General features: G+C 38.2%; 1 protein-coding gene across 1 annotated transcript in view; it reads right to left on the bottom strand.

Annotated features, from left to right (window-relative positions):
- SLC71A1 (solute carrier family 71 member 1) overlaps window positions 1-21,856 on the bottom strand; it is a 45,185-nt gene that overhangs the window by 9,428 nt on the left and 13,901 nt on the right. Inside the window, exons 2-8 of the mRNA XM_040471082.1 lie at window positions 19,457-19,552; window positions 11,147-11,209; window positions 10,265-10,392; window positions 8,151-8,265; window positions 3,419-3,637; window positions 3,031-3,144; window positions 2,199-2,270 (exon numbers count right to left, since the gene is read on the bottom strand). Of these exons, the coding sequence (XP_040327016.1) occupies window positions 2,199-2,270; window positions 3,031-3,144; window positions 3,419-3,637; window positions 8,151-8,265; window positions 10,265-10,392; window positions 11,147-11,209; window positions 19,457-19,552 (807 nt within the window). The remainder of the gene's footprint in view (window positions 1-2,198; window positions 2,271-3,030; window positions 3,145-3,418; window positions 3,638-8,150; window positions 8,266-10,264; window positions 10,393-11,146; window positions 11,210-19,456; window positions 19,553-21,856) is intronic.

The following is a 21,856-nucleotide window of genomic DNA, read 5'->3' as shown; positions in this document are numbered from 1 at the left end:
ATGTCTGCTGTACCATCAACGCTGGATGGACGGTGCCTCATTTCTTCCCAGACTCAAGGCACTATGAGTGCTCTAAATACAAACCCAACCATGTGCCTCCTGTATTCACATGTCTGCCCCTCTGGATTCTCAGCTCTTAGAGACTGTTTTCCACCTTGTGTCCTTTGTGCCAGGTGCCATCTACTGACTAGAGGGAAAATTTCCTCTGAAGCACCCTCACATCACTCAAGGGTTCCGCAGGGTTACTGCCTGAATTTATTAGGCACCTGCAGCTTCCATGACCAGTTACATATGAAATGAAACTTCCTAACACTTTATAAATCTCTTAAGTGTCAGAGTAAACGTTAGCTAGTTCTCTTCATCTAAATCTTCAACAAAATATTAACAATCTCACCAATGTAAGAAAAAGATAAGACATCATGAGCAGGTAAGATTTATCCCAGGATTAAAGATTGGTTTAACATTTGAGAATTCATCAAGCTCTACTCTATTTGTACAGTTTTCTTGGTGTTATGCTTCAGAGGGGTGTTTTTTCAAAAGCTATTTATGCATACAGGCGACAATATATTTTCCTCCAAAGCTCAAGTGCACTTTTCTGATAGCCAGGATGGAATGCGACATTACTTCTGATCAAGGAGCTTCAAGATAAAATGGAAATTAGAAATAGTACTAATACTGCCATGTGTACGCATGTGTGGGTCTTGGGGATATTACAGAATTTAAATTTAAATTTGACGTTTATCACTAGACCTACCAAAAAATGCATAAATGATGAGATCTGCAGAAGGAATCCTACACCTAAGAGATGGTGAAACATACTAGAATCCTATTAAATGGACTCTGCCTTTCATTTTGAGAACAGAATAAAACAAAGCTGTAATCTAGAAGACTGGATTTAAGGTGGGAGAGAATGTTAGATCATCTCAGAGTCTAGAAAAAACAAAGCCAAATAGGAAGAAATGTTTGGGGCTTTTTCACAGAAAGAAGGACTGACAGAAAATTCTGGCCACTGGAGCACAGTACTTGATTATGGAACAGACACAGTTTCGAGGCAAAGGTGAAACATCTCCTAAGGAGATCCAAATTCCTGGGCTGATTAGTATCTTATTCATCAGACAACCACTGGCTACCAACTGGGTTTCCAAGACAAATAGCTCATGCCATTCCTCTGCTCAAAACCCTCTAATGGCTTCCTATCTTCCTGTCACATCTTAGGACAACCTGTGAGGCCCCAGATGATCTGCTCCCTCTCCACCTTTCAGATTCCATTTCTTAAAGGTCTCTCCCTTGCTCACTGTGTGAGAGCCGTACTTGGCTCCTGGCTGTTTCTTACACATGCCAGGTACAGTCTGTCCTGAGAGTTTTATTTGTTCCTGCTGCTTAGAATCCTCTTCTTCCAGATATTCCCATGGCTTGTTCTCCATTCTTTTGTGTTTCTGCTCAAATGTCACCTTGTGTCAGCAGGGCCTTCCCAACCCTTCCAAATAAAATTAACATCCAGCCCCCAGTCAATCTCTAGATCCCCAGTACCATTTTTCTTTATAGTTTTCATTACACCTGATATGTTTACATCAACATATTTATTAGTTTTCTCTCTTATCCCACAAGAATGCAAACTCTACAACGGCAGGGATTTAATTAAGTTCACTGGTATATCCCCGGTGTGCAACACATGGTAGGTATGCAATAAATATTTAAGGACTAACATAAAATATTTTACTTTGGGGCACCTGAGTGGCTCAATCGGTTGGGTGTCTGATGTAGGCTCAGGCCATGATCTCACGGCTCAAGAGTTCAAGCCCCACGTTGGGCTCTGCGCTGACAGCTCAGAGCCTGGAGCCTGCTTCAGATTCTGTGTCTCCCTCTCTCTCTGCCCCTCCCCCGCCTGCACTCTTTCTCTCTCCCTCAAAAATAAACATCAAAAAAAAAATTAAAAGAAAATATTTGACTTTATGCAGGTAAGCAGTGTAAATCAAACTATTTTTCTGGTTTAGACATATGTTGATTAATATATGTGTCAGTCCCCAAAATCTGATCAAGACTAACTACACTTAACAAAACAGGAGTTTCTGAACCTACAAATCTCAGATTCCTGACACTGGTGACTCCATCAAGAAAGTGTCACCTGAGTATCACATAAGGCCCATGTGGATGGTCAACCAGGAGTAACTATCTCATCACTCTAAAAAGAAACTCACCTGTGCAATAATGGAAAGAATGCCAAGGACTGCTATAAATGCTGCAACACTTTCTGGTGAAAACTTCATTATCTAGAAGGTTTCCAGAAAAAGCAACATTAATTAGTAAAAAAAGCACAAGAAACACCATACTAATGCAACTATTTGTACATTAACATCAAATGGGCACCAAACTACTTGAACATTAACATCAGAAAAAGAAAATACAACTCATTTATAACCAAAGAATTCTTCAGAGGAAGAATCTGGCTTTCACGGAGAACCCAATCCTAACTGTTAACATACTAAAAACAAAAGCTACTTAATTTAGATTAGGTAAATCTAAGTCCCTTGATCTAGACTTAGATTTAATAAATTGGAGACAGCTATCAAGCACTCTGAGTCCGTTTTACAAATAAATATCGTGCTGTTTTGTGCTTTTTACAGGTCTTAAAAAAGGCTTGACCATGCTTAGTAAGATTAGTGTTAAGGAGCAAAAACTAACACTCTCATTATGGCTAGCTGCTTTGCTAATCCATGCTCTAAATCACAAAGAGACTGGAGTAAGTGAATGGATTTCAAGCTTCCCATCATGTCTATAAGCAACACATAAACTCAAGCCACATACATCGACAGGATAATCATATCTTTCTGCATAAACCAAAAATCTTAAGAGATATGCATAAGGATCATAAACCACACTACACAGGAGGAGTTCTAGTGAGCCATTATTTACAAAATAGGACTCATTTAAATAGTCCCTTCTATTATAGTGCTCTCAAGATTAAATATTTCTGTTATTAAGGCACTAAACGATGGAAGAAAAGTCCACTTTGGCAGAATAGGATTTTACCTGTCTGAGGTATAAAAAGAAGCTGGAATATTGGCCTGCCTCCGGTAAGTAGGAGAGAAACACGGTAATGCAGATTAGCAGCACTATGGAATCTTGGCCCACTTTTTTTAAGGACTAGAATTAGAAAAAGACAGATATAAGGTTTTATATCCAAACACTGACCTGCTCTTAAAAATATGCAGTGTTATCTTCTGGCAGTGTACATACAGATACTCAGCTAGCTTTTAAAAATGTATTTCATCTTCCCCAAACTATTCCAGAAAGTATTTAAAACATTTTTAAAAATCTGTCAAGGTGTTTTCCCCAAAGAAACATCCACAACAAAATATCAATATTGCACTGAATCATACATTCCCTTTTTTGCCAAAGGAAAAAACAAACTTTTTACCGCAAAGGGGTCAGCCTGTTCCCAGGAAATGGGTGCTCCCCATGATGCTGGCCGCATCTTCTCAGGCAACGACTCTGGCACAGCAACAAGGATAAAACAAATATCTAGCAATGCTATTGCTGTGGCCAGGACCACCACCAAGCTGTCCCCGTATACTCGTCCAAGGTAAGCTCCGATTGCAGGGCTGGTTACCAGACTTGCGGCAAATGTTGCTGACACCTGTGACAAGTAAAGGTAGAGAGGAAGAGATTAGTCAGTACAGCCTGACTCTACCTCAGCACCACATAGCTCAGATTTCCGACAGTCCTCCCGTTGCACCCTCCCTCTCCTGCCTCTGCCATTTGTCTTATGCTCTCTTCTTTTGCAGGAAGAGAAAAGAATTAGATTTTTTAAGTATTAGATTCTTGGGGCATCTGGGTAGTTCAGTGGGTTAAGTGTCCGACTTCAGCTCAGATCATGATCTCATGGTTCGTGAGTTCGAGCCCCGCATTGGGCTCTGTGCTGACAGCTCATAGCCTAGAGTCTGCTTTGGATTCTGTGTCTCCCTCTCTCTCTGCCCCACCCCCACTCACGCTCGCTCTCTCAAAAAACAAATAAACATTAAAAAAAAAAAAAGAATCAGACTCTTAACTAAAAAAAATACGTAATGGCCTGAAAGAAGTCTAAAAAACAATGCTCTGAAGAAATCCACTGTCACTATGACTTTTTTCCCCAATATTAAAATGAAATGTATGTTTACCTTGATGCATATTTAAGACTGGCTGAAATAAAGCTTAAAGACTTTGACATTTATCTTCTCATCAGAGAGAGTGTTAAGCGCTAGTATAAAACTGAACTTAGCGATCTCTTTAGGTGGTGGAGTTAGGAAGGATGGGATCACAGGTCCTTGGCATTTAGTTCATCACTAACCATGTCTAAAACTCTGAGGAAGTCCAGACACCTCTGGTGAAGATGCAGATTAAAAAGGACACAGGTGAAAAATTTAATTCTGGGGCGCCTGGGTGGCTCAGTCAGTTAAGTGTCCAACTCTTGATTTCAGCTTAAGTCATGACCTCATAGTTCATGAGTTCGAGCCCTGTGTCTGTGTCCACAATGGGCTCCATGCTGCCAGCTTAGGATTCTCGCTTTCCCTCTGTGCCCCTCCTGCATGCACATGTGTTCTTTCTCAAAATAAGTAAATAAACTTTAAAAAGCAAAGAGTAACTTATTCTCAGACATGTCTGGCCTATTAGACAAAATGGCCTGCATATCAGCAGATGTGACAGCAAGTAACACCTGACAGAGACTACACTCTGTAGAGGATAATTAGTGACCAATGTTGTAGTGCAGGAGTTTCTGCTCCCCACCCTGTGTTTTATTCTGTTTTTAGGCCATTTTTGACTTTTTGATGGAGGATCTAACTTTATAGGAGTGCTTATTTTTAGCTGTTTATTAAAAACTGCTCAGGGGCGCCTGGGTGGCTTGGTCGGTTAAGCGTCCGACTTTGGCTCAGGTCATGATCTCACGGTCCGTGAGTTCAAGCCCCGCGTCGGGCTCTGTGCTGACAGCTCAGAGCCTGGAGCCTGTTTCAGATTCTGTGTCTCCCTCTCTCTCTGCCCCTCCCCTGTTCATGCTCTGTCTTTCTCTGTCTCAAAAATAAACAAACATTAAAAAAAAAAAAACTGCTCAAAAGAAGCAATTTGATTTCCAAAGGTCAATTATTTGACAAGTACATAACATTCTAATAACTTTAAATATCTAGCTATCGGCCCAAGTATCCATCAGCTGATGAATGAACAAAATGTAGTATATTCCATACAATGGAACACTATACCAAAGTGGAACTCCTGATAAATGTATCAACATGGATAAACCTCAAAAGATTATGCTAAGTGTAGACCCAAAAGACTACGCATTGTATCATTTCAGTTATGTGAAATTTCTATTCAAAGCAAAACTACAAACGTAGAATGATTGGTGGTTTGTTGCCTGAGGTGAGGGGTGGAGACAGATGACAGACGGGCTGTGGGCTGATGGAAATGTTCTAAAACTGGACAGTGGAGGTATTTTGTTATGGCAGCTCTAGCAGATTAAATACAGTGGGCTGTGGTCTCAGAGGAACTTGGGTATAAGCATGGTTCTGGAACTTAAGTGGACAAAGGAACAATGGCTCTCGCTGTGACGGTCACTGAGATATCGTATTCACAGAGACCATGAATTCGAAGCAGTGAGCAAAGGTCCAATTAGAGTGTAGGTGTTTCATGTCATTTCCCTTCTCCTCCATTCTGCTCACCTAGTGGCCTTACTTTTCTGGTTAGACAGAGGACCACAAAGAACACTTTCCCCGCTGTTAGCTGCATCTGTATTATTTTTACAAGAATTACCTGTCATTTGCTAGAATATGCCTTTAATATATAAAGCCTCCAGGTTGAATATTAATTTCAAGGATCTGGCTATGACCAAAAAAAAAAAAAAAAAAAAACCTTTAACAAAAACCACCTGGATTGTGGCCATGGTTGCACAACTGTATAAATTTACTAAAATTCATTGAATTATACACATAAAATGGATGGATTTTATGGTATGTAAATTATAACTCAATAAAACTATTTAAAAATTTTGGGGGTACCTGGGTGGTTCACTGGTGAAGCATCTGACTCTGGGTTTTGGCTCAGGTCATAAGCTCACAGTTTATAAATCCGAGCACCATGTCAGGCCTTGCATGAGAGTGCAAGGCCTGCTTGGGATTCTCTCTTTCCCTGTCTCTTTGCCCCTCCCCTGCTCTCTCTCAAAATAAATAAACATATAAAAAAAAAAATTCCTGGCTATTGTCAACTTTGTATCATTTAATGTTCTAAGTTTACAACTGAAATCATTAGTTATTTTTTAAGTTTCTCACTATCGGTATTTCTCCTCAAAACTTCCAAATTCCATGATTCTTTGTTATATAATGTCCTTTGAATCAAGAAAACAGTCTCTTATAAAACGAAGATTCAGCCTGACATAATATTCAGCCCTTATTTATCAAAAGATGCTTGTTCTGGGCTCCTGGGTAGCTCAGTCAGTTAAGCATCTGACTCTTGATTTCAGCTCAGGTCACAATCTCAGGGTTCATGGGATGGAGCTCCATGTCAGGCTCTGGGCTGACAGCACAGAGGCTGCTTGGGATTCTCTCTTCCTCTCTTTCTGCCCCTCCCTGCTTGCAAGCACATGCACGTTCTCTCTCTCAAAAATAAATAAATGAACATTAAAAAAAAAAAAGATGCTTGTCCTTTATTTGTTGAAATTCATCACTGTCCTACTTCTGGATATCTAATAATGATCTGTATACTATCATGCCTGTGTAAACTATTTTCTTCTTAGATTTGACAGACAGCAGACTACACTACCACTGAAAATTCATTTCCCAAAACAAAATTCAGAGGTTGGCAAACTGCCACCTATGGGTCAAATCCAGCTAAGAACGGTTCTTACATTTTTGAAGAGATACACACAAAAACAAATATGAAAGAAACTGTGTATAGCCCACAAAGTCACAGAAAAGTTTTGCTGATACCTGACCTACATATTAGCCTATTACATTTTAGAGTAGCCATTAAATATTAGTACTGTTTTAAACTCATGATAGTAAATAATTTATTTTCAGTATTCTTTCAAAAAGAGCTTCTATAAGGTAAAAATATTCTGTAATTTTAAGTCTGGCATATATGACTAATACTGAAAGTATCAAAACTTACAAGGCTTTGTATTGAAAAAAACTTAAAAAAAAATTTTTTTTAATATTTATTTTTGCAAGAGAGTGAGCGAGAGAATCCCAAGCAGGCCCCTGCTGTCAGCACAGAACCCAATGTAGGGTTCGAACTCATGAACCACGAGCTCATGACGTGAGCCATCCAAGAGTTGGATGTTTGACTGAGGCACCCAGGCACCCCTGAAAATAACTTTTAATATAAGCCATCCATTAATGTAATGGATGGTTTTATTATGAAATGTATTTTATGCAAAAAAATAAATTTTGTAATGCAAAGGCTTGCACTCTTTGTAATATGAAATAATTTTTTTTTTTTAATTTTTTTTTTTAACGTTTATTTATTTTTTTGGGACAGAGAGAGACAGAGCATGAATGGGGGAGGGGCAGAGAGAGAGGGAGACACAGAATCAGAAACCGGCTCCAGGCTCTGAGCCATCAGCCCAGAGCCTGACGCGGGGCTCGAACTCACGGACCGCGAGATCGTGACCTGGCTGAAGTCGGATGCTTAACCGACTGCGCCACCCAGGCGCCCCTGTAATATGAAATAATTAATGGAGTATTACTCGGCAATTGAAAAGAATGAAACCTTGCCATTCACAACTATGTGGATGGAACTGGAGGGTATTATACTAAGCAAAATTAGTCAGAGAAAGATAAAAATCATATGACTTCACTCATATGAGGACTTTAAGAGAAAAAAACAGATGAACATAAGGCAAGGGAAACAAAAATAATATAAAAACAGGGAGGGGAACAAAACAGAAGAGACTCATAAATATGGAGAACAAACTGAGGGTTACAGGAGGGGGTGTGGGAAGGGGGATGGGCTAAATGGGTAAGAGGCACTAAGGAATCTACTCCTGAAATCATTGTTGCACTATATGCTAACTAATTTAGATGTGAATTTTAAGAAATAAAAAATAAAATCTCAAAAAAACCAAAAAAGAAATAATTAAAAAAACAAAGTGTCTTCCTGCAGCTACAAAGAATAAACAAACATACCAGTCCATATGCCATACTTCTTTCATGTTCTTGGGTTATATCTGCTACATATGCAAATACCACGGAGAAAGTTACTGCAAAAACCCCAGAAACAGAGATAACAGCGAAGTACCACCTAGGATGTAAAGACAATTGACAAAAAACAGATTAACATTACCTTAACCTTCCTTTATTTCTGTAAATGAGTTAGAGTAACAGCTTATTTCAGGCAACGGCTTAAGTCATCTATAAATCATAAGCCATAGATATAATGAAAACAGCATTAGAAGTGGCCCTTCAAAAATAATTCAGCTACTAAGCGGGAATACTTAAAATATATTTAGGTCAATATTTCACCCAAGTAGTGTACTGTTAAATGGCTTTGTTGTTGTTTCTACTAAAAACAGCAACAAACTAAAGTCTATTATAATTCATCCACTAGTACTTCCCACCACAGCACTACACAAAAAACAAAATTCAGTAAATAAAATGGAGGAATGTTACTCTCTATTTATTTTATGCCATATATATAGAAACTAGATGTTATTCTATAAACTATCTTTAGCTTTTCAAATGTTGGCAAAACAAAAAATCAGTCTTTACATAGAATAAACCTGTGTGTCAGTTCACAAATGAAACTGAGAATAATTACTATAAAGAGTGAACAAAAACTATTAAAAAAATTTTTTTTAATGTTTTATTTATTTTTGAGACAGAGAGAGGGACAGAACATGAGTGGGGAAGGGGCAGAGTCAGAGTGAGACACAGAATCCGAAGCAGGCTCCAGGCTCTGAGCTTTCAGCACAGAGCCTGACGCAGGGCTCGAACCTACGTTCCATGAGATCATGACCTGAGCTGAAGGTGGACGCTTAACTGACTGAGCCACCCAGGTGCCCCAAAAACTATTTTAAAAAGAGCATACTACAGGAGCATTTGGGTGACTCAGTTGGTTAAGCGTTCAACTCTTGATTTCAGCTCAGGTCATGATCTCATGGTTCATGAGTTTGAGCCCCAGGTCAGGCTCCACACTGACAGCACAGAGGCTGCTTGGGATTCTCTCACCTCCCCCCCTCTCTCCCCCACTCCTCCTTGAGCATGTGCACAGGCATTCTTTCTCTCTAAAATAAATAAAACTTAAATAAATAAAAAGCAAATTGCATTTTGGTATTTAGGATTTCAAAATAACTGGCCAGGAGTAAGAAATTTCTATTGTCATGCTGAATGTTTTAAAAATCATGTGTAATCATAATGAACTTTCACAATATTCTACTAGGGCTTTACTGCTTACTAAATTTTTTTCTAACACACTGATTTCCACAGCAAATTTTGTGTCCATCCTCTGGACTCCTTTAGTAAGATTTCATTTGTGTGACTAGCATTCATCCGGAGTTTGGCCTTTAGAATTTTAGCTAACTAACCTACAATAGGAAGAAATGTAGGATTCTATCTATGATGTAGGATAACTAACATTAATATGCAGTGGAGTAGAACATAAGAGAATTAATAACTCTACAACTACACTGAGCTCTATTATCTCAGGAAAATCATTCTCAATGTGAGCTTCCCTCCCTTCCTCCTCAGTGAAAATATCCTGATTTTAATTAACGTGGTCATGAGCCCAGCATCTTGTAACAAGGAGCATATGCTTGAAATGTGACCAAAGGGATGTAAGCAGAGGTTGGGTGGGAATTCTGTAGTTTCCATATAGGAAGGCGTTGTGCTCTTCTAGCCACTCCCTCGTTTGCTGCCCGAAGTGTGACACAAACTGCCGCTCAGGCAGCCACCTTGGAATGAGAATGGCAGCGCATTCAACTCCTAACTTCTTTTATATGGAGAAAGAAATAAGTTTCCTTGATATTAAAGCAACTATTATTTTGAGCTGTGAAATCCAAAAAAAGGTTAGCCAATAGTCTACACACTTCCTACAGTAGCATCCAGTTCTATAACCTTTATGAGCTATTGCTTAGCCACTATATTTTTAAGGGCCCTCTATTGTGTTGAAGAATAAACATGTTGGAAGAATAAAATTAAAACCTACATAGGTAAGATGGCGAAAAAGTGAAAGAAATAAAGGAATATTTAGAAAACAATGAACAGAATGATGTTTAACTGCTATAATCTGATTATGTACATACCATGGGCTGATCTTCATTAAAGGAATTGGGGCACACGTGAAAAATACTGTTAGCAGCAAGAAGGATTTCCGGCCCCAAACATCAGAAAGAGCACCAATAAGTGGGGCACTGAGGAATGACAACAAACCCTAAAGAAAGTAAATGAAAATATGTATACTATGTATATCAATGACCAAAAAGAAATCATTCTACTAACCTAGAAGAGATTTTTTAAAGTTTATCTCTAACATAAATGTAAGTATCACTAAACTAGATAGCTTATTTTTCCTCTATATATAATTTAAAACTTCCCGAAGATCATCTAGAATCACCTGAAGGGCTGTGGTTGCATATTAATATGAAATGCTCTAATGAATTCTCAGTCACAATAATTTGACACTGGCAATTCTAGGAAGGTATGTTAACTGTTTTTATATCCACAGGCTAATTATCTGTTTATAAACCTTGTTGATGAAATGGAATCAAGAATAAAGACTATAGAATACTCAAGACATTACCATACAGTTTTATACTTATTTATGCATTTTTCAAATAATTCTTTTCTCTTCAATCTATATTCTTGTTGCTGGTTTATAAAAGCATTCTAGGATAAAAATGCCAACACATAAAATACAGAAGTCTGTAATGATGTGATTTATCATTATACAGAGTTGGCTATATTTGAGTCAAATCATATTTAAAACCCAGTTCATGTAAACAATGAATAAGTAATTAAATAAATAAAAGCCAGTTCATTTTAAAAGTGTTAAGTAATCCCTCAAGATACACTCAAAATTGTAAAAATTAACAGTGAATTTGTCCATTAAGTAACAATAATATATGGGCAGAATTATGCATACGAAAGTGTATGTGTGTATGTGTGCATTATATCACTGACCCTACCTTTACTCCTTGAATTAAGCCATTCATCAGAAATGTATGTTTAGGAAAGGTTTCATGTAATACCTAAAGAAAAAACCAAAATACCACATTTCAATCTCAGCAAAACTTACACATTTACATTTTAAAACATCCCTTCATATAATTTTATCTCATAAATTTTTGGATTTGTATGACACTACGCATATGAGTAAATACTAATAGTACCAAACATTTATTTGGCATTTACTATGTCACAAGGCACTAAATTGGGCACTGTACATGTATTAATTCCTTTTATTCCTCATAATGACCCTGCAAGAAAACTGATACAGACGGATGTTAAATGTCTTATACATGACTACATAGTTAGTATGTGGCAAAACTGAAATTGAACACAGGAAGTCAGGCTTGAAAGTCCATGCTTTTAATCACGATGTGGTGTCTTCACTGTTTGCCACATATAACTGAGTGACAACTCCTTTACAGACAGGTATATTATTTAAGATAGGGAACAGGGCAATTTTAATTGCCAAAAAATGAATCTAGAAAGATACCATAAAGTAAGAAAAAGAAATCCAACCTATGAAAATGTATAACAAGTTATTCTATTCTTTCTAAGACCTGGCCTCAAAACCACATGGCATCGATTTGTTCAATGGGCAGCAAGTGAGCCACTGGGAAGCCACTGGTTGAAAAAGCAACTGAAGGTAAAAGTTACTAAATAAATGAGAAAGAGTAGCTATCATTTTTACAGCCTATGTGTCAGAGTCTTTCTATATACTTTTCATTCTAACAACATTATGGATTAGATAAAATACCACTTTACAGATGAGGTGACTGAGTTCTTGCCTAAATTAAAAGCCAGTGCTTCCTTGGGGCACCTGAGTAGCTTAGTCAGTTAAGTGGCTGACTTAGCTCACATCATGATCTCACGGTTCGTGGGTTTGAGCCCCACGTCAGGCTCTGTGCTGACAGCTCGGAGCCTGAAGCCTGCTTCAGATTCTGTGTTTCCCTCTCTCTCTGTCCCTCCCTGCTCGCGCTCTGTCTCTGTCTCAAAACTAAATAAACATTAAAAAAAAAAAAAAAAAAGAAAAAAGCCAGTGCTTCCTCCATTATACCATCCTATTTCTCAATAAAAACAAGAGAGAATGGCAACATGGGAAAAAGAAAGTTGGGAAATCTCTACAAGAAGAAAAACTATGCCAAGTGCACTTTCTGACATCTTTTAAGAAAAACCTTTAGAAGAATTACAATGTTCCCTTTTCTTCAGTTACTCTTCTGCCAAAAACTGGAAATCTAACAAAAATTAACTTATATGTAAAAACAAACAAAATTAGAAATGTTTAGTCAAAGAAAATCATTAACATGGGAAAAATCACGTGTTTATGATATTCGTATATTTTGTCTGTATTTTTTGAGGATTATTTCTATCTCATTTATTTCTTTAATTTTTAGAGAGAGAGAGAGAGAGAGTGAGTGGGGAGAGGGGCAGAGGGAAAAAGATTCTTAAGCAGGCTCCGTGCTCAGCGTGGAGCCGGCATGGGGCTTGGTTCCATGACACTGGGATCATGACCTGAGCCAAAATCAAGAGTCAGACGCTCAACTGACTGGGCTACCAAGGCGTCTCTCTATGTTTTATATTACATATATTATATATTTTCTCAACTGAAGGCAATTTTGAGCTCCAGGGATCAGATGCCAATGTCTGAATACATTTTTGATCGTCAAAACTTGGTTGTGGGGGAGCTATATTTAAGAGGTAGAGATCAGTGGTGCTGCTAAACACCCTACAACGCACAGGTCAGCCCCCCACAACAAATAATCAGCCCAAAATGTCAAAGTGCTGAGGCTGAGAAACCCTGTTTTTACTTATAATAATGACCCATGGATCTAAAGAGCAGGTTTGTAAACTTTTCTGTAAAGAACCAGACAGCAAATATCTGTGTAGGCTATACAGTCTGTCACCAGTATTCGACTCAGCAAAAACAACCACAGACTATATGTAAATGAATGGATGTGGCTGTGTCCCAAATTAAACATTATTTGAGAAAAACACGCTACTGGGGCGCCTGGGTGGCTCAGTTGGTTAAGCATCCAACTCTTGGTTTCGGCTCAGGTCATGGTATCTCACGGTTCATGAGTTTGAGCCCTGAATCGAGCTCTGTGCTGACAGGATGAAGCCTGCTTGGGATGCTGTCTCTCTCCCTCTCTCTCTCTGCCCCTCCCCTGCTTGTGTGCTTGCTCTCTCTCTCTCTCTCAAAATAAATAAGTGGGCTTAAAAAAAAAAAGAAAAAAGAAAAACAGGCTACTAACAAGATTTATAAGATTTGCTCTGGCCATAGTTTGCCAGTTCTTGCTTAAGACTGAAACTCCTTGGGGCGCCTGGGTGGCGCAGTCGGTTAAGCGTCCGACTTCAGCCAGGTCACGATCTCGCGGTCCGTGAGTTCGAGCCCCGCATCGGGCTCTGGGCTGATGGCTCAGAGCCTGGAGCCTGTTTCCGATTCTGTGTCTCCCTCTCTCTCTGCTCCTCCCCCGTTCATGCTCTGTCTCTCTCTGTCCCAAAAATAAATAAACGTTGAAAAAAAAAAAAAAAAAGACTGAAACTCCTTAAAGGGTATCCTGAAACCTTTTGCAACAGATCAAATCTAGTTTTCTTCCAATAATTACTAAGAGCTGGGGTGCCTGAATAGCTCGGTTGGTGTAGCGTCTGACTCTTGATACCAACTCAGGTCATGATCTCACAGTTAGTGGATTCAAACCCTACATCGGACTCTGTGCTGAAAGTGCATAGCCTGCTTGGGATTCTCTCCCTCCCTCCCTCTCTCTGCCCTGCCCCCACATGCGTGCTCATGGCACAAGCAAGTGTGTGTGCTCTCTCTCTCAAAATAAATAAAAATTTTTAAAAAGTAAGTACTAAGGGCCAAATCTTTCTAGGGACAAAAAAATGTGTGTCACAAAGAATAAAGGGCATAATGAGTATGTACAAGATGCTTTATAATATGCTAGACCTTACTGCTAACGATTCACTTTGCCAAGCTACCTTCTATTCCAATCAATCTAGTCTCTTCACTGTTTTCAATATTCCCGGGCTTTCCAATATTCACACTTTTATAAATGACATCCTCTTTTTTTGAATGTTTGCTCCCCTTATCTTCTCTATGTAAATCAATCCCCAAACCTTCCAAATTGCTCCTCTGCTACCAAACTTTCCTGTACAAAGCAATCAATTTCTCCTTTAGGGCCCAAAATAAGTGATTACAGCACTCATGACAGTCACATAGGGTTTGTGAAATTTCTTTTACCACATACTAAGTTACTTAGCTCTAATATTTTTCAGTTTTTTAAAATATATATTTCCTTTCAACTGTATTTCAGACTTAAGGGCAGGTACTATATCCATTATACCTTGTATTTAGTATATCTTTATCTTGATTAGTGACTCACAGAGTACCTTCATGTAGTAACTGTTCACTAAATGTTCATAATTATCTGATAATACTGCTTTCAAAGTGATTTAATAACACAGAACAATTATGCAATTTAGTTAATGTTACAAAATAAAAACCTTCACAACCCCCCAAAAAAGTATAGTTAAATTAAGATAAACAAACATCCCTGTTTTTTTAATTTGAGAGAGAAAGAGAGAGGGAGGGGCAGAGAGAGAGGTAGGGAGAGAATCCCAAGCAGGGTTCACACTGTCAGTGCAGACCCTGACTCAGGGCTCAAACTCACAAATGGTGAGATCATGACCCGATCTGAAATCAAGAGTCGGACACTGAACCAACCGAGCCATCCAGGCACCCCAATCCCTGTTTGATTTTTTTTTTAATATTTATTTTTGGGAGAGTGCAAGTGGGAGGAGGGGCAGAGAGGTGAACAGAGGATGTGAAGCGGGCTCTGTGCCAACAGGCTGACGGCCGTGAGCCCGATGTGAGGCTTGAACTCACGAACCCCAAGATCATTACCTGAGCCGAAGTCGGATGCTTAAATGACTAAGCCACCTGGGTGACCCCGTTTGACTTTTAAACAAAATTTTAACATGTAAAGATTTTGATCTGAGGCTCTTTTAGCACCAGACTTAGAGCTGAACAGGAAAAGGTGTAACATTTCCCAAGAAATTTTACAAATCTTGTAATTTATGGAATTAAAAATTTTTTGAGAGTAAATAGTCCTTAAAATATTAATGCCTTAGGACTATCTCTATAGCAAAGGCCACTAGGCCATTTACATAGAAGAGATGCTATGTATCTGAGTGTATGGTCTTAATCCATAACACAAGACTGTGCATCTAAGCAGCCTAGACCATCAAACACTGGCCTAGTATTTTCAGAACCATAGGTCAAAAAAGTAACCCACTTCTAGGCATTATAGACCCTAAACTTACTGTTATTAATCATCACTGACTGAATATCCACTACCCCTTAAAAAATATTTGGCAGTGTAAAATTCTTCTTTCTGGTTAATGTAAATCCCCTTGGTGGAGACTTTACCATCCTCTCCTGGGCAGGCCCTCCACACAGCTTTTGTTCTTTCACTGTGTTCTAGGAGAATACAAGGTTCTAGAAGTTCTTTGAGTTTAAAACTTAAAGACAACTGAAACCACATGAAATTAAAAAAATCTTTAACTTCACATTAATTTTGAAAACTAAGGAATTTATTAAAATTCAAAACATCATAATCCTGTTTATTATCATTAAATATGCCTTACCATTGGTTCTCTGTTAAATGAATCAATTCAAAGATCTTTGAAATTTAAAATGTTGAACTTTATAATTTTTGAGAACTATGTATGGAAAGAAAGATACTGACTTAACATATAAATAAACTGAATTATACTTCATCCTCATTCTCCCTTTTATACGTTAAGAGCTGTGACCCTCTAAGAGGCACCATTTATAATCAGTTTCAAAGCACGTAAGACATAAAATGTTTAAAGATTAACTGATTTTTAGAAAGAGGGCGAAGTGCTATGACTCGGTGCCTTCTTGTACCTCGACACGCACCCCTGCCGCCCGCTATACCAACACGGGGGTTGGGAGTAAGGAAGTACAGGAGTCCAAAACAAAGAAGACTACCAACAAAAGTTGACAAAAGTCAACAACAAAAATTTGTAAGCAAAAAGCCTCAAAATGAGCAAAACCTTTTCAGGCCTGTGCTGAGTTAATATACTGGTTCTTAATTAGTGATATATACTAGATATAGGAGAATCACTTCTAAAAAATACACGTCTGAGCCTCACTCTTGAAAATTCAGATTTCAGCAGGACAGGTTATAAGGCCCAGATATTTTGAAAAAACTCTCCAAATATCACTGGTATTCACTTCTAGTAAAAAATCACTGACTAACAGCACATTTTTAACTGCTGAAAATGTTCATCTCTGGTTGGCTAATTTGTTTTAATGGTGAAAGTGAAGTTCATACTGAAGCCAAGCTCTCTTATCCAATGCCTAAAGGCCAAAGTACCTGAAAGCACCTGGAATATAACAAATCTCAGCATTCAGATACAATCTAATGTCTACAACTCAATCCTTGTTTTGCCTAGTTCTGTCCCACACCATCCTCACAAGCATTTCCCCATCACACGAGAAAACTATAGAACACAAAAACTGAAATTATTTAAAACATGCATATATTATAGACGAGAAAAGAATTAGAAAAATAAAACTCTAAGCCTAATATTCATTAAACTTGATAGTTTTCTTTCCTGAGGACACTTGACTTTAAAAATATTAATGAAGTAAAAACTGAAAAAGGTAAAGGATTAGGATTCTCATTTCGCCATTTAAACATTCAGATATATTGGGGTGCCTGGGTGGCGCAGTCGGTTAAGTGTCCGACTTCAGCCAGGTCACGATCTCGCGGTCCGGGAGTTCGAGCCCCGCGTCGGGCTCTGGGCTGATGGCTCAGAGCCTGGAGCCTGTTTCCGATTCTGTGTCTCCCTCTCTCTCTGCCCCTCCCCCGTTCATGCTCTGTCTCTCTCTGTCCCAAAAATAAAAAATAAACGTTGAAAAAAAAATTAAAAAAAAAATTCAGATATAAATGACAAAAATGGGAATTAAGAATAACTGTTATAACAACCATGGGGGGAAAAGTCTTGCTATACATCAACTGGCAATGTTATAGATATTATTACAAAAAATATAATCATGCTAGCAAAAAAAAAAATTAAGTCCTCACAAATTGGCACCTTTTATTTTCCTGATCAGAATTCAATTCTGTATTTAAAAAAGAAAAAAAATCAAAAGCACTAAACATTTTTTAACAAAAAGAATTAAAAATACACTAAGCACAAAGTTAGTTTTCCCATAACTATGATAAATGAACTAATAATCAAGCCTTTATGTCTAAATAACTGGATTCTTTCCTTGTTCTTAAAGAAGACAGTCTCTGTCCAATTAGGAAAGAAAAATACCAAAGTTAGACAAAAAACAGGCATATCTAAAGAATATAAACCAGAAGCAAATTTTAAAAATTGCCATACACACTTTAAATCCTGCTGACAAATATGGAAACATCACAAAAAGCTTTTGTGATGGCTTGTGAACAATTTACCCAAAACATTTTAATCTCTCTACTTAGCTACTGTTTGGACTGCCAATAACCTTACCTAAAACCTGGGTATAAACCACCGACTGCCAGCATTCCCCCGGGCTGAGCACTGGAACAAAGCAAGCCTAGTTTCAAATACGAACTCTGCAGTTTACCTTCACACTTGTAGCAAGTAAGTTGCTTAATTTTCTAAACCTTAATTTTCTCAACTCTATTATCAGGCTAATACCTCACCCATAAGGTGATTTTGAGGATTAAAAGTGATAATGTATTTAAAGTGCCTAGGACACTGCCTGGACCCATCATAACATAAATAAAAATACACTGCTTACTATCACAAAGCTCAAGTAATTTAAATCATAGGACTGATGATCTACCAGACATTTATATGTTAAACTGGTAGTAGATTATAAAAAAGCACATGAGAACATTATGAAGGCTAACAGAAAAGTGTGAGACCACATAGTTATCACAGCACCTCAGTGGCCCGCGACATCAGGTTATTACAATGTAAAGTTACAAATGTCATAATGAACTTGCATCACCTGATCAAGTTCCAAATCAGACTACATGGATTATGAAGGCAGGAAATGTGTACATTAATTTTTGAAGGACTTCCATCAGAAATTATTAACAAAAACAAACAAAAAGATCAGACATTTTAAAAGTCCACATTTCAATCTTGACAATATATTAATGTAAAACTGATGACCTACTACAAGTAAATCTTTCTTAAAAAGTAAAAGATCTCAGTGAAAACATATTCGAATCAGCATTCTTACAATTATATGTTAAGGAACTGTCATTATTCAGGGAACTAATCTCACTTGCAATGCATGGTTTATTATAGAAGAAACTGTATTTATTTGACATTTTCTTTTCTTCTGGTTTTAACAGTATTCATGAATATACCCTATATGTTCAAAATAATTACTAAACATGTGTATTTTATGTAGATCCAGTAATGACTATGTAGCCATAAAATAAATATGGAAATATATGGAACATAAATTTTCTTTCTTAGAACATATATCTACTTATATGATCATCCAGTTTATTTATAAACAAACTTTTTTGTAAAAACCCTTTTTGTGTAACAATGAACAATCTCAAAAAAATATAAGGAAGCATATCTCTCTAAAATTCTACTCTTCTAGATCTGGTAAGTTGTATATTTATCCTAATTACATCTTTCAAGATATTACTGACTTCTGCCATAATGACTCCTTTGTTTATTCTATTCCCCACCAATAGGAGAGAACTAGCTATCAAGGGGTAGCAAGGATATTTGGGCTGGCAAGGATGTTTTTTCTAAGGTTCCAAACCTGGGAATATGTGGGCAAGATCAGCTTAGGGTTATGAAAAGAAATGATCTTCTTAGATGGTGACCTTTACAGCCTTAGCCTAAACTAAGAGAAACTTGCATTTGGAAAATGCAGCTACATTAATGAATCTCAAAATAATAATACTGAGTGATTCAGGTCATAGATACCATCTTTCCTAAGCCTGTCAGTTTAAGGATCCCATCCACCCTATCCAGAGTGTGGGCTGAGTCCCTGCTGACCCACGTGTGGCGTTCACAAGAAAAACCGCACCTAGCCAAGCCTTCCCAAACAGTAAAGGAGAAGTAAAGATTGGAAAAGACAACTAAACCAGGAAAAGATAGTACCTGAAGGGTTGACAATATTGGCACAAGAATGAACTGTGAAAAGGGCCACGTTTTCCCCCAAAATTGAACAACAAGATTTAAGTTCACAATAAATAAATTAAAAGATTACTTACCACCAAGGTGGGTGCTGTCAATAATCCCCAAGCAAAAAACTCCAAAAAGATGACGATAACCGCATGATAAACACTAGGAGAACCTATTCCTTGAGGCTATAAAAACAGATTTTAAAAAAGTTAACAGTGCATTCCAGAATCACTAACAATTATGGCAATAGTCAATATATGTTTATTGAGAACATACATGTATTGGCACTATGTCAAACATCTGGACACTCGCTATCCCTGTCCTCAAAGTGACAGGGACAGACAAGGAACAAATACATTATAAAAGCACAGTGTGCAGAATCCAAGGTAGGGATAGGAACATCAGACTTCCAGGAGGAACACTAAAACGATGAAAAGGTGTAAGTCACACAAGACTGAGAGGTAGGAAGGTGAACAAGAGAGATCAAGGCAGCAGCCTATACAAGGCTTGAAAGCAGGAGGCATTACAGGACTCATATAGTTCAGTACAGCTACAACACAGGCCGCATACCAGGAGTTCGAGAGATGAGCGAGAGGCACACAGGACTAACTTCCATGCAAAGGAGTCTATATTTGAAGGCAATGGGGAGCCACTAAAGGATGATACGATTCATGCGACCAGATGAAAGTTTTAAGGAAGATCAATTTGGCAAAGGCGTAGCAGATGGATGGATTAGAAGGGGGCAAAACTGAGGAATATTAACAGGAGGCTCCACGGGGCACTTGGGTGGCTCAGTCGGTTAAACATCTGGTTAAGCATCCAGTTAAACATTTGGTTAAGCATCCATCTTTGTTTCAGCTCAGACCCTGACCTCACAGTTTGTGAGTCGGAGCACGGCATCAAGGCTACCAGGCAGAGACTGCTTGGGATTCTGTCTCCCTTTCTCTCTCTCTGCCCCTCCCCTGCTTACTCTCTCTCACTCTCAAAATAAAAAAAACTTAAAAAAAAAAAAAAACCCACACAGGAGACTCCTGCACTAATCTCAAAGCATAAATGAAGCACGTGGCAAGAATTGTAACAGATATTAACATGGCTCAAAAGCAGAACAGTCCTGGGGCGCCTGGGTGGCTCAGTCAGTTAAGCGTCTGACTTTCGGCTAAGGTCATGATTTCATGATTTGTGGGTTCGAGCCCCACATTGAGCTCTGTGCTGACACAAATGAGAGCCTGAAGCCTGCTTCAGATTCTGTGTTCCCTTCTCTCTGCCCCTCGCCCACTCATGATCTCTCTCTCTCTCTCAAACATAAATAAACATTAAAAAAAAAATTTCTTAAAAAAAAAAAAAAAAAAAGCAGAAGAGTCCCCAAAGTAATACGTGAGAGATCTGGGATTGATATACACAAGACAGGCACCTGGGTGGCTCAGCCAGTTAGGCATCTGACTCTTGATTTCGGCTCAGGTCATGATCTTATGATTTGTGGGATCCAGCCCTGTGTGGGGCTCTGCGCTGATAGTGTGGAGCCTGCTTGAGATTCTCTCACTCCTCTCTCTGCCCCTCCCCCATGCTCGCTCGCGCGCTCTCTCTCTCTCTCTCTCTCTCTCAAAATAAACAAACTTAAAAAGATTCTCTCTGATATACACAAGAAAGAAAATACAAAAATTAAGTTTATACTGCTCCAAGCAATGTCTTAAGAATTACTTTAGTTGTTGAATTTCATATTCTAAGGTAAATATTAAATTGATGGAAAGCAAATGACCTCTAACATTAACTCAGTCTCCACTAACAGGTTTCTATAATAAAAAGTTTAACCACCACATATTACAATGTTATACTTAACTTTTAGAGTATACTCAATAGTCTTATGTGGAAACTATGAAGTGTTTGGATTTCTCTATATACTAAAAATGATGCCACATCATTTTTAATATTGTCATGATATGTCATCATTATTTAAAAAAAACAGTAACTCTCCCAACCTTCAGAATTTAGGTCCCTGAAAACTCCTTTGGTAGAACTTGCAGTTTAGGAACTTGAGACACAAGAGGTAGGGTGGAGAATGGGGGACACAAAAGTTGAAGGACCATGGGTGGGAATGAATTTGTTCAATATTCATGCAACAAACATTAACAGAGCACCTACTATGTGGCAGAGATGCTGGGATTACAAAAACCATTAAGACACACTCCAGGGAGTGTGTCAAAGAATTCACAGTCTAGAGAGGAAGGAACCTCATTATAAATCATCTGCTTATGTGCAAATGCAATAAAACAGATATGTACAAGTTGGGAAGCAAGAAAGGAATATTGTGAGAAAAGGAGATAGTTTGGACAATCTCATCAGAGAAAACCATAATGAAATAGACAAGGGCCATGACAGTTTAGGGCTGATGGAGAATAAAGTCATCATGGAGTAAAGAAAGGAAGGCAGAAGAGGTAGGTAGCCTGTAACCCTTGTTAAGGAGTTTCTCTTCATTAGAGCCATAGTGAACT

Source organism: Herpailurus yagouaroundi, unplaced genomic scaffold, assembly GCF_014898765.1.
Source record: "Herpailurus yagouaroundi ecotype Mexico unplaced genomic scaffold, PumYag 77, whole genome shotgun sequence".
NCBI lineage: Eukaryota > Metazoa > Chordata > Mammalia > Carnivora > Felidae > Herpailurus > Herpailurus yagouaroundi.
The sequence above is the reverse complement of the archived record's forward strand: the minus strand, read 5'-3'. Positions and strand labels throughout refer to the sequence as shown.